The 12,981-nt window shown below is 41.3% G+C and overlaps 3 protein-coding genes across 3 annotated transcripts; all 3 read right to left on the reverse strand.

The window, feature by feature from the left end:
* Positions 1-1,140: 1,140 nt before the first annotated feature.
* LOC133123610 (protocadherin alpha-4-like) lies at positions 1,141-3,579 on the reverse strand. The gene has a single exon (XM_061234085.1). The coding sequence runs from the start codon at positions 3,577-3,579 to the stop codon at positions 1,141-1,143; it is 2,439 nt and encodes an 812-aa protein (XP_061090069.1).
* A 1,682-nt stretch (positions 3,580-5,261) lies between these two features.
* LOC133123611 (protocadherin alpha-8-like) lies at positions 5,262-7,667 on the reverse strand. Its single transcript, XM_061234086.1, has one exon. The coding sequence runs from the start codon at positions 7,665-7,667 to the stop codon at positions 5,262-5,264; it is 2,406 nt and encodes an 801-aa protein (XP_061090070.1).
* A 175-nt stretch (positions 7,668-7,842) lies between these two features.
* LOC133123612 (protocadherin alpha-8-like) lies at positions 7,843-12,034 on the reverse strand. Its single transcript, XM_061234087.1, has 2 exons — positions 9,665-12,034; positions 7,843-7,863 (listed from the first exon to the last, which is right to left on the reverse strand). The coding sequence occupies exons 1-2, from the start codon at positions 12,032-12,034 to the stop codon at positions 7,843-7,845; spliced, it is 2,391 nt and encodes a 796-aa protein (XP_061090071.1).
* Positions 12,035-12,981: the final 947 nt, after the last annotated feature.

Genomic DNA, 12,981 nt, shown 5'->3' on the forward strand with positions numbered 1-12,981 from the left:
TACCAGCAGCGGCCTCTTAGAATTGTAAAAAAATGTTTTTTTTTTTACATATGTAAATGTTATAATGCATACATGTAGCGCGAATATATGAGAAATTCATGTTTTGCTAACACTGACATGTGTAAAACACAGGATATACATCGCAAATGAAAGAATGGATGGCTGATTTTAAGAGCAGGTAAAAACCCTTCAGCGTAAGCATTCTTACATATCCATTGAATACAAAATGGGTGGAAAAACGTTTCACGCAAATCAGGGAGCCCTTTTTATCATGTAAACTAAGGAAACTACTGCATTCCTGGTCCAATGAAATGATCTGCGAAACTAAATAAATTCAGCAGTAAATATAATCATAAGCACTTCCACTGGTTGATCTACGTCCCAAATGAATTCAAAAAGTGTCACAAAAATCAATTTTACCACTCAATTCAGGGAAAACACAATTATTCACGAAGACAAATAATATCACCGTCCGGCCAAACGAACTATCGAGCCTTAGCTCTTCACATTGTGGCCAAGCTGACCGCAGTTTGCTTTCACAGTTAACATGCAGCTGCTTCCGTGTAAGGGACGAGACACAATTCCAGAACCAAGGACAGCTCTAGCCATTGGCTCGCTCGGAGCAATGGGGCAGAAACGTAATATGGATCAACTACCAAACTACAAGGTGCTGTATTTGTAGATAAACATATATCGGGTTCTGTGTTTCAACCTCCGGGCAAACTGCGCCACGTAAGATTGATCGAGCAACAAATGGAACACGGGTATTACTGTTTGCATTGTCTGGTGTTTCCATTTAAAAAGAAGAACTGTTTTTATCCACGTTAATTTAATTCAATTGTATCCCTTTAATGTGGCATGACTAATTCAATTTTGAATCATATTACTCAATTTAATAATCTGCAATATTAATAGTTATGACAATTCATGAATAGTAACGAATGTATAGTGTCTCGTTTTATTGATGGCCCTTTCTGTGTTGTGTTTTATGTGCAAACTGACAACATTGCATTTCTGGGCTAGAGCGCACTTGAAAAAATGATTTAAACTTTCAATAGGACTGGTAAAATAAACTACACTATAACAGACGTAGCACAACAACAATGGCAAAAACAAGATGGGTCTTTTCAAAATGAAGTCTCAGTCGGGACAGTTAATGCAAACATTAACAGCAAAACGCTTCATATAGTAGCTTACCTTCTCGCTGTTGGGAAGAGTTTTGTTCCGGTTAAAAGTGTCAGTTCCATTAATGCTAATCAGTTCTGCGTCTGCAGGCGGAAATGGCGTAGGGAAAACCACAACGTCACTCTTCAGTGTGTCTGAGCTAAAACACACGTCATACTGCTGAGTGGATTTGGAGTAAGACCAGCTCCCGTCAGGGTGTGTGGTGATCATTGGAGCGCTGTACTTGCTCAACCCGCCATCAGTCCTGTGGCACTTTACAGCGATTAAACTAATGAGGCTCAGCAAAAATATAACTGACACCGAAACAATGGCGATCAGTAAATAGAGATTTAAATCAGAGAACCTCTCCTCCTTGGCAGGTAGCTGTTTGAATGATGTCTGTAGGCCTACATCACTACCATCTTCAACAACCACAACGTCAATAGATACAGTCGCTGAGAGGGAAGGTTCTCCGTGGTCAGAAATCAAAATCACCAATGGATGAGTCTTCAAGTCATTATCACTCATTCGCCTCTTAGTCCTTATTTCCCCGCTGCTGCTTCCGATTCGGAAGAGGCTGCTTCCCTTGGGTTCAGTGATGTGATAAGAAAGCAGCGCATTGTAACCAGAGTCTGCGTCTACAGCCCTGATCTTGGCCACAAAGTAGCCCGCTTCAGCAGAATAGGGAATGTTCTCAGTATTAACGGCGCCCTGGCCAGAATAGGGCTGGAGAACAGCAGGACTGTTGTCATTCTCATCCAGAATAAAAACGTTCACTGTCACGTTGCTGTTAAGTGGAGGAACACCAGAGTCTGTAGCCTGAACTTGAAACTGAAATGTTTTTACTTCCTCGTAGTTAAAGCTCTGTAGGCTGTATATTTCCCCACTGACAGAATTCACGTTGATCGCTGATGATGGCAACTCGCCTTTGGCGGAAATCCACAGTAAGGAATACGAAATTTTTGCATTTTGTTTGGAATCTGTATCAAATGCAGAAACTGTGTGGATTATAGAACCGACTGCACTGTTTTCTTTAACATACACGTTAATCGAGGGCTCGGGAAAGTGAGGCGCGTTGTCGTTCACGTCAGAAACATGCACCGTAATAACGCTGGTGCTGGAGAGAGGCGGAGTCCCTTCATCTGTGGCTGTGATTGAAACATTGTACTGAGATATGATCTCTCTGTCCAACGGCCCGTCAACCACTAAAGAGTAATAATTCTTGTAGTTTGTTTGCAGTTTAAACGGAAGCTCCTTCAAGATATAACAATTCACGACGCCGTTTTTACCACTATCTCTGTCAATAACGGAAACAAGAGCAATAGCAGTGCCTACCTTTGCGTCTTCTTTCACGACGTTTAAAAGTGACGTCACAGTTATTTGAGGAGCATTATCGTTAATATCCACCACTTCAATCAACAATTTAGAATGAGCAGACATGGGAGACTGTGCTCTGTCATTAGCTTGCGCATGAATCTCGAAAGCACTGTTTTCTTCGAAATCAATTATTCCATTTACTGCTACTGTTCCGGTCTGGGGATCAATTGAAAACATATCGAGAATACTGTGCTGCTCAAGCTTACTGAATGAATAAACAATTTCACCATTTGCACCAGCATCTAAATCAGTTGCATTAAGAGTTATTATTGAGGTTCCTGGTGGTGTATTTTCAAAAACACGAACTTTATATAAAGGGCTGCTGAAAACAGGAGTGTTGTCATTAATGTCTAAGACATTGACAATAATTTCCATGGTGCCAGATCTCGGCGGATTTCCTCCGTCCACAGCAGTCAGTAGGAGCTGAATCACAGACTCTTTTTCTCGGTCTAACGCTTTCTGCAGCACTAACTCAGCATTTACATTCTCTCCTTTGTGCAAAGCCAAAGAGAAGTGCTCATTCGGACTCAGCTTATACGTGTTTACAGCATTTTTCCCTACATCCGCATCATACGCCCTAGGTAAAAGAAATCTAACTCCAGAGAGCGTGTTTTCGGTTACATTTATATGTTGAGACGTTGCCCGAAAAGAGGGAGCATTATCGTTGATATCCACAATATTAATTTCCACACGATAAACTCTCAAAGGATTATTAATAAGAGCTTCAACACTAATCACACATTTGATCGCGCTCGAACAAAGCTCATCTCTGTCGATTCTCTCATTCACATACAAAATTCCCGTTTTAAAATTCACTTCGAAATATTTCTTCTGAGAACCAGCAACAATCTGAAACGAACGTGACTCCAATTCCAGTACATTTAGATTTAAATCTTTGGCGATATTGCCCACAAAGGTCCCAGAGCTTGCCTCCTCCAAAACGGAATATGAAAGCTGTCCAGACGCCGCTTCCCAGCTACACAACAGCAAGAACAGATGAAACGTCACCATTGATTCTTGTTGGTTTGCAAAATACATTGTTCCGTCAACCCTGGCACCAGCATGGATCCAACGAAACCTTTTTCATTCCAAAACACCACAGACGAAATAGTTCAATTTAAACTACATAAAATGAGTGAAACCTCCGATCTCAGACCGAATACGTCTCCCTCTTCTCTGTGTAACAAAGCCTAATGTAATCGCCACCCCCTCCCAAACGAGGAGGAGCTCAGAGCTATCGTCGGTATTTCACTTGGTGGATCAACGGAGACATCGTGTGGTTAAATAATGGAACTTGAAATAATTTAACTCAACTAAATGAAGTAAAATACGTGTACATTCAACGTGCAAAATAAAGCACTTAATCCCTTCAAAAATCACAATTCAACTGGCAAAACTATGCAAACTACAGTATTAGATCAATGATAGGAGAATTGGTCCAGGTGAAACTGACAGTTGCAATTCCGGTTCTGTATATTCTGCACATTGCAGTATAAGCCCGAAGCAATGAAACACACATTATGTCAGAATTACGGAGGAATGAATAAGAGCTGGAGAAACGCTGGCAATTAAATCGTTATATCCTATATCTTCACACAGACCGTAAGTATTTGGACAGTGGTGCAATTTCTGTTCTTTTGACTCTGTAGTCCAGCCCATTGGATTTGCAATGAAACAATGAATATGAGGTTAAAGTGCCTTAAACATTTAATTTGAGGATCTTTACATTCATATCGAGTGCTCTGTGTCTGAAATGCATCCTTTTCAAACATTTTAGGGGACCAAAAGTAATTGGACAGTTGGTTTCTCAGCTGTTTCTGATTAGTCAGATGTATTCAATCCCTTCCTTGGTGCAGGTATAAGAACACTGTAAGTACCTGTTCTTGATTCTAGGCTTTTGATTGCCTTTGGAGTCAGTGTTTGGCTTCTGTCAACACGAGGGCCAGAGTTGTGCTAATGGCAGTCCATGAAGCCATTATGAAGCAGAGAATTAAGAAGAGAAAAAAGGAAGAGACATAGGCCAAACAATAGGCTTACAGAAATAAAGTGCTTGGAACATCACTAAGAGGAACCAGAGCACTGGTGAGCTCAGTAATTACAAATGGGCTGGTAGGCTAAGGAAGACCTCTACAGTTCATGACCAAATAATTCCAGCCAAAATGAATAAAAATCCACAAACACCTGTTTGAGAGATCAAAAGCATTTCAGGAGGCAGGCGTGGATGTGTTAGTGGCTACTCTCTACAGAAGACTTCACAAACTGATCTACAGAGGCTAAAATACAAGACGCAAACCACTAGTTAGCTGCAAAAACAGGTTACAGTGTGCTAAGCAGTACCTAGGTTCTTTCACAGGTTAAAGCATCAAATCCATAACTCGTAAAATACACATGAAGGGCTGTTCTAGACAGAAATACAGTCATCATAAGTGCATTTTTTTTTTTTTTTTTTTTTGGGTTAGAAATATATACACAAACCAAACCAGTATTTACCTTAAAGACAAAGCGGTAAATGTGTCAAATTGTCCAACTCCAAGCCAAAAAACCCTGCATCAATACACTGTCAATACAGCCAATACACATTTGCTCAATATATAAACCAAACCAATACATGCCAACACCAAACCAGTTAAAATTAGATTATTTCCTAAACTGCACCAGACAACTCAAGCCTTTTTACAAATATTGTTTAATAACCAGATGGCCAAAAAGGCAAAACAGTGTCAAATAGGAGGAGAATTCAGCTTTGGTTTTCTTACCTTCGTGCTATTCGGAAGGGTTTGGTTCCGTTTTAAAGTGTCTGCTCCATTAATGCTGATGAGCTCCGCATCAGCAGGTGGAAAAGGCGTGGGGAAAACCACAACGTCACTCTTCAGTGTGTCTGAACTAAAACACACGTCATACTGCTGGGTAGATTTGGAGTAAGACCAGCTCCCGTCAGGGTGTGTGGTGATCATTGGAGCGCTGTACTTGTTCAAACCGCTATCAGTCCTGTGGCATTTTACAACTATTAAACTAATGAGACTCAGCAAAAATATAACTGACACCGACACAATGGCGATCAGTAAATAGAGATTTAAATCAGAGAACCTCTCCTCCTTGGCAGGCAACTGTCTGAATGACGTCTGTAGGCCTACTTCACTACCATCTTCAACAACCACAACATCAATAGACACAGTCGCTGAGAGGGAAGGTTCTCCGTGGTCAGAAATCAAAACCACCAATGGATGAGTCTTCAAGTCATTGTCACTCATTCGCCTCTTAGTCCTTATTTCCCCGCTGCTGCTTCCGATTCGGAAGAGGCTGCTTCCCTTGGGTTCAGTGATGTGATAAGAAAGCAGTGCATTGTAACCAGAGTCTGCGTCTACAGCCCTGATCTTGGCCACAAAGTATCCCGCTTCAGCAGAATAGGGAATGTTCTCAGTATTAACGGAGCCCTGGCCAGAATAGGGTGGGAGAACCACAGGACTGTTGTCATTCTCATCCAGGATAAAAACGTTCACACTCACGTTGCTGCTTAGTGGAGGAACACCAGAGTCTGTGGCCTGCACTTGAAACTGAAACGTTTTAATTTCTTCAAAGTTAAAAGCCTGAAGGCTGTATATTTCTCCACTGAAAGAGTTTATGTTGACAGCAGATGATGGGGAACTCTCCAAAATATAGTACGAAACCTTTGCATTGTCGCTGACATCAGGGTCAACGGCAGACACAGCGTAAAGTATAGAGCCAACTGGGCTGTTTTCTTTCACAAACATATTCATTATGCGCTCACCAAATCGCGGTGGGTTATCATTCACGTCAGACACATGTACGGTAATAACGCTGGTGCTCGTGAGAGGCGGAATCCCTTCGTCGGTAGCTGTAATGGTGACATTATACTGAGCACTGCTCTCTCTGTCCAGTTGCCCGTCAACCACTAAAGAGTAATAGTTCTTATAGGAAGACTGCAATTTAAACGGAAGCGCATTCGCTAAAGTACACTTAAAAATACCATTTTTCCCATCATCTTTATCTGATACGGTTATCAGAGCGACCACCGTCCCCCTTTGAGCGTCTTCTTGGACTGGGCTCATTAAAGATGTCACCGTTATTTCCGGGGCGTTGTCATTCACATCAACAACTTCCACTAACACTTTACAGTGAGTACTCCTGGGTGAATGGCCTCGGTCCGTCGCCTGTGCCCGGATTTCGTATGCCGAGTTTTCTTCGTAATCCAAAGGCCCTATCACTGTGATTTCTCCAGTTTTCGGATCAATAGCGAAAATGTCTTGATGATTCACACTGCCTCGTCTTATTAAGGCATACATAAGCTGGCCGTTTACTCCTTCGTCGGGGTCTGTGGCATTAAGAGTAATTATATGTGTCCCATACGGAACGTTCTCGGAAACAAGGACTTTATACAGAGATTTGCTGAATGCTGGAGCATTGTCATTCACATCGATTATATTAACAACAATCTGCAATGTCCCGGATCTGGGAGGTTTTCCTCCGTCAACAGCAGTCAGTGTGAGCCGAATCACAGACTGCTTCTCTCGGTCTAAAGCTTTCTGCAGCACTAGCTCAGCAGACACACTCTGTTTTCCACCGGTCTGTACATCCAGAGAGAAGTGTTCATTCGGACTCAGCTTGTAGGTCTTTACTGAGTTACTGCCCACATCGGGATCATTAGCAATCGGAAGAGGAAATCTCTCACCAGGAAATGAAGATTCACTGACATTAAATGCATTTGTTTTGTCCAGGAAAGATGGGGCGTTATCATTTATATCTACAATATTCACTTCAATGCGGTATATATGCATAGGTTTATCTAAAACGGCTTCAATATTCAAAGAGCACTTCGCCAAATTCGGACATAGCGTCTCTCTGTCTATTATTTCATTGACATAGAGAATACCAGTTTTCAAATTCACCTCGAAATATCTCTTGTTTGTTCCTTGCATAATTTGTAGTCCCCGCATTTCCAAGTCCTGCACGTTCAGATTTATATCCTTGGCAATATTTCCGACAAACGTACCTTGTTCGACTTCCTCTGTAACCGAATACACAGTCTGTGCCGAAGACCATCCCAGAAGACAAAGCAAGACGATAAATTGTATCCAAACATGTCCAATCTGTTCACAAATACCCATTATAGCGTTACTGCTGACTCACGATTGATATACGTCCCAAATCAAATGAAATCTGGTTTAAAAATCATAAATTCCTCTTGAAAACATTAATCTTGAACACAATCCTGTGTATGTAGCAAATAGTTGTATCACGCCATCATGCTACGCGCCTGTAACAAAGCGGTTGGTCAGTGGCTTATGGGCGCTCCTCTTGTTTCTGCACAAGGAGGAGCCTCTCGATGTGACTTAAAATGGCTTTTTATTTTCCGCGGTCGACAGCGACATCGTGTGTCCTACTTATTGACAACAAATGAGTTTCTACTGTTTCTGTGGTAAATAGAATATGAATAAATGTTGCGCAGTTTCAACAATATCGAGCACTTCTGAAATAATCAGAATAGAATATAGATACAACCAGCGGCCTCTTAGAATTGTAAACACAATCATTTACATTTGAAAAAGATATAATGCACACATGTAGTTATAATATATGAGTAACTAATGATTTGCTTACGCTGATATGTGTAAAACACAGCAAATACTTTCTTCGTCAAACAGTCCTTTTCTATAATACCAGTGAACAAAAAACACACTCACCCTAAAACGTGCATGACTTTTCAAATTAAAGAATTAATGGCAGATTTTAAGGGCAGATAAAGAACCGTGTGACTTAAACACCTTTACATATCCATTGAGTAAATAATGGGTGGGAAAACTGGGAGCCTTTTTGTATTGTGTAAACTAAGTAGTTGCATTGCATTCCTGGTCTTATTAAATGACCTGCGAAACTAAATAAATTATGTTTTATACAGCAGTAAAAAATATCACAAGCAGTTCAAATGACTAATATATGTCCAAAATTAATGAGAAATGCGTATGTCACAAAATACACTTCAGCACTCAATTCAGGAAAAACAACACAATTCATGAGCACAAATAATAGCACCGTCTGGCCAAACGAACCTTACGAGCCTGAGCTCTCCGTATTGTGGCCAAGCTGACCGCAGATTGTTTTCACAGTTAACATGCAACTGTTTCCGTGTAAAGAACAGGAGATTATTCCAGCACCAAGGACAGTTCTAGCCAATGGCTTGCCTGGAGCAATGGGTCAGAAACATAATCTGGATCGACTACCCCACTCCAAGGCGCGGTTTGGACAAAAACATTGTGTGTCCTACGATTCAACCACAGCAGGGTAGTGAAAATCCTGGCTTCGAGGATTCAAATAAACCGTTCTCCGTCAGACGTGTATCTATGTTGTTTCTGCCCGGTGTTTCCATTAGAAAGAAACAGATTAAATGTTTTTTTCCATGTTAATTTCATTCAAGTATATCCGTTATGTGGCATGGCTAATTAAATCTTGAATCTTAATCAATTAAACACTTTTCAATATAAATAGTCATGACAATTCATGAATGGTAACGAATGTATACTCTGTGGTTTTATTGGTTTCCCTTTCTGTGTCGTGGTTTATGTGTAAATCTCTGGGCCAGGTAGTAAAAATCAGATTCAAATTGCTCCCTACACCCCAGAAAGACCACTGCCAGGTCTGGGCGCCTTGTGGTTCCCTCAATACGAGCACCAGGTGGTCGAGCTGCACATTCACACCTGTTCCCTGTTCTGGTTCCTCAGTGGCAGAATGACCTGCCTACCACTGTCAGAACAGCAGAATCTCTCCATATGCTTAAATGCACGCAAGCTGAAAACGCACTTTTTCAAACTGTACACCCCCCCTCCCGCAAAAAAGCCATGTTCTATACCCTGTACTAAAAAGAGGCCTGCACTTAAAACTTTTGGTTACAACTGCTCTACATGCCTCTTTTGCTGTTCGTGGATTTGTTGCATTTCACTTGTTGAGGAATTGATCGACTTGAAATTTGCTTTGGATTAAAAACAATTGCTAAATGACTAAAATGTAAACAATGGCCAAGACGAGATGGACCTTTTATAAATGATAACCCAGTTGTGGCAGAGGTAATGCAAATATTAATATAAAAAGGAATGATATATTGTCTTACCTTCTCGCTGTTGGGCAGAGTAAGGTTCCGTTTAAAAGTGTCTGTTCCATTAATGCTAATCAGTTCTGCATCTGCAGGTGGAAATGGCGTGGGGAAAACCACGACGTCACTCTTCAGTGTGTCTGAGCTGAAACACACGTCATACTGCTGAGTAGATTTGGAGTAAGACCAGCTCCCGTCAGGGTGTGTGGTGATCACTGGAGCGCTGTACTTGTTCAACCCGCCATCGGTCCTGTGGCACTTTACAGCTATTAAACTAATGAGACTCAGTAAAAATATAACTGACACCGACACAATGGCGATCAGCAAATAGAGATTTAAATCAGAGAAACTCTCCTCCTTGGACGGCAGCTGCCTGAATGACGTCTGTAGGCCTACTTCACTACCATCTTCAACAACCACAACATCAATAGACACAGTCGCTGAGAGGGAAGGTTCTCCGTGGTCAGAAATCAAAACCACCAATGGATGAGTCTTCAAGTCATTGTCACTCATTCGCCTCTTAGTCCTTATTTCCCCGCTGCTGCTTCCGATTCGGAAGAGGCTGCTTCCCTTGGGTTCAGTGATGTGATAAGAAAGCAGCGCATTGTAACCAGAGTCTGCGTCTACAGCCCTGATCTTGGCCACAAAGTAGCCCGCTTCAGCAGAATAGGGAATGTTCTCAGTATTAACGGAGCCCTGGCCAGAATAGGGTGGGAGAACCACAGGACTGTTGTCATTCTCATCCAGGATAAAAACATTCACTGTCACGTTGCTGCTAAGTGGAGGAACACCAGAGTCTGTGGCCTGCACTTGAAACTGAAACGTTTTAACTTCTTCATAGTTAAAAGCCTGAAGGCTGTATATTTCTCCACTGACAGAGTTTATGTTGACAGCAGATGATGGGGAACTCTGCGAAATATAGTATGAAACCTTTGCATTGTCGCTGACATCAGGGTCAATGGCAGACACAGTGTAAAGTACAGAGCCCACTGGGCTGTTTTCTTTCACAAACATATTCATTATGCGCTCACTAAATCGCGGTGGGTTATCATTCACGTCAGACACATGTACGGTAATAACGCTGGTGCTCGTGAGAGGCGGAATCCCTTCGTCGGTAGCTGTAATGGTGACATTATACTGAGCACTCCTCTCCCTGTCCAGTGGACCGTCAACCACTAAAGAGTAATAATTTTTATCGGAAGACTGCAGTTTAAACGGATGCGCATCAGCTAAAGTACACTTAAAAAGACCATTTTTCCCATCATCTTTATCTGATACGGTTATCAGAGCGACCACCGTCCCTCTTTCAGCGTCTTCTTTGACTGGGCTCATTAATGATGTCACCGTTATTTCCGGAGCGTTGTCATTCACATCAACAACTTGCACTAACACTTTACAGTGAGTACTCCTGGGTGAATGGCCTCGGTCCGTCGCCTGTGCCCGGATTTCGTATGCCGAGTTTTCTTCGTAATCCAAAGCCCCTTTCACTGTGATTTCTCCAGTTTTCGGATCGATTGCGAAAATGTCTTGATGATTCACACTGCCACGTCCTATTAAAGAATACACAAGCTCGCCGTTTACTCCTTCGTCGGGGTCTGTGGCATTAAGAGTAATTATATGTGCGCCATGAGGAATTGTCTCAGAAACAAGGACTTTATAAAGAGAGCTGCTGAATGCAGGCGTATTGTCGTTCACATCGATTACATTAACAACAATCTGCAATGTCCCGGATCTTGGAGGTTTTCCTCCGTCAACAGCAGTCAGTACGAGCTGAATCACAGACTGTTTCTCTCGGTCTAAAGCTTTCTGCAGCACTAACTCAGCAGACACACTCTGTTTTCCACCGCTCTGTACATCCAGGGAGAAGTGTTCATTTGCACTCAGCTTGTAGGTCTTGACTGAGTTACTGCCCACATCGGGATCATTAGCGATCGGAAGAGGAAATCTCTCACCAGGAAACAAAGATTCACTTATATTAAATGCATTTGTTTTGTCCAGAAAAGAAGGGGCGTTATCATTTATATCTACAATATTCACTTCAATGCGGTATATATGCATAGGTTTATCTAAAACGGCTTCGATATTTAAAGAGCACTTTACCACATTCGGACATAGCGTCTCTCTGTCTATTCTTTCATTGACATAAAGAATACCAGTTTTCAAATTCACCTCGAAATATCTCTTGTTTGACCCTGGCATAATTTGCAGTCCCCGTATTTCCAGATCTTGCACGTTCAGATTTATATCCTTGGCAATATTTCCGACAAACGTACCTTGTTCGACCTCTTCCGAAACCGAATAGACAGTCTTTGCCGAAGACCATCCCAATAGACAAAGCAACACGACAAATTGTATCCAAACATGTCCAATCTGTTCACAAATACCCATTATAGCGCTACTGCTGACTCACGATTGGAAATGCAGTGAACTCCGATAAAAGAAAATCATAAATTCCTCATGAAAACATTCATCTTGAGCAAAAAGCTGTGTATGTAGCAAATAGTTGTATCACGCCATCATGCAACGCGCCTGTAACAAAGCGGTTGGTCAGTGGATTATGGGCGCTCCTCTTGTTTCTGCACAAGGAGGAGCCTCTCGATGTGACTTAAAATGGCTTTTTATTTTCCGTGGTCTACAGCGACATCGTGTGTCCTTCTTATTGACAACAAATGAGTTTCTACTGTTTCTGTGGTAAATAGAATATGAATAAATGTTGCGCAGTTTCAGCAATATTGAGCATTTCTGAAATTAACTAAACTAATTAGAATAGAATATAAATACAACCAGCGGCCTCTTAGAATTGTAAACACAATAATTTACATAAGAAAAAGCTATAGTGCACACAAGAAGCATTGATATCTGAGTAACTCATGATTTACTACTGCTAATATGTGTAAAACACAACAAATACTTTCTTGTTCAAACAGTACTTTCCCATAGTGCCAGTAAATAAAACAATACCTACACCATACAACGTGCATGAATTCGCAAATGAAAGAATGGATGGCAGATTTTAAGGGCAGGGGAAAAGCCTTGTGCGTATATACCCTTAAATATCCATTTCATTGGATAAATAATGGGTGTGGAAACTGGGAGCTTTTTGTATCATGTAAACTAAGTAGTTGCTTGCATTCCTGGTCTAATTAAATGACCTGCGAAACTAAATAAATGATGTTTTATACAGCAGTAAAACATATCACACGCACTTCAAATTACTGATTTATGTCAAAAATTATTTAGAAATGCGTATGTCACAAAATCATTTTTACCACTTCATTCAGGGAAAACAACACAATTCATAAGCAAAAAATAATATCACCGTCCTGCCAAACGAA

This window comes from Conger conger, chromosome 3, assembly GCF_963514075.1.
Source record: "Conger conger chromosome 3, fConCon1.1, whole genome shotgun sequence".
Classification (NCBI taxonomy): domain Eukaryota; kingdom Metazoa; phylum Chordata; class Actinopteri; order Anguilliformes; family Congridae; genus Conger; species Conger conger.

Bases quoted from the DNA above. Each gene is read 5' to 3' on its own strand.
- LOC133123610 (XM_061234085.1), bottom strand. From the start codon at position 3,579: ATGTATTTTGCAAACCAACAAGAATCAATGGTGACGTTTCATCTGTTC.
- LOC133123611 (XM_061234086.1), bottom strand. From the start codon at position 7,667: ATGGGTATTTGTGAACAGATTGGACATGTTTGGATACAATTTATCGTC.
- LOC133123612 (XM_061234087.1), bottom strand. From the start codon at position 12,034: ATGGGTATTTGTGAACAGATTGGACATGTTTGGATACAATTTGTCGTG. The intron at 7,864-9,664 runs GTAAGACAATAT...CTCCTTGTGCAG, and splicing joins CTCTGCCCAACAGCGAGAAG to AAACAAGAGGAGCGCCCATA.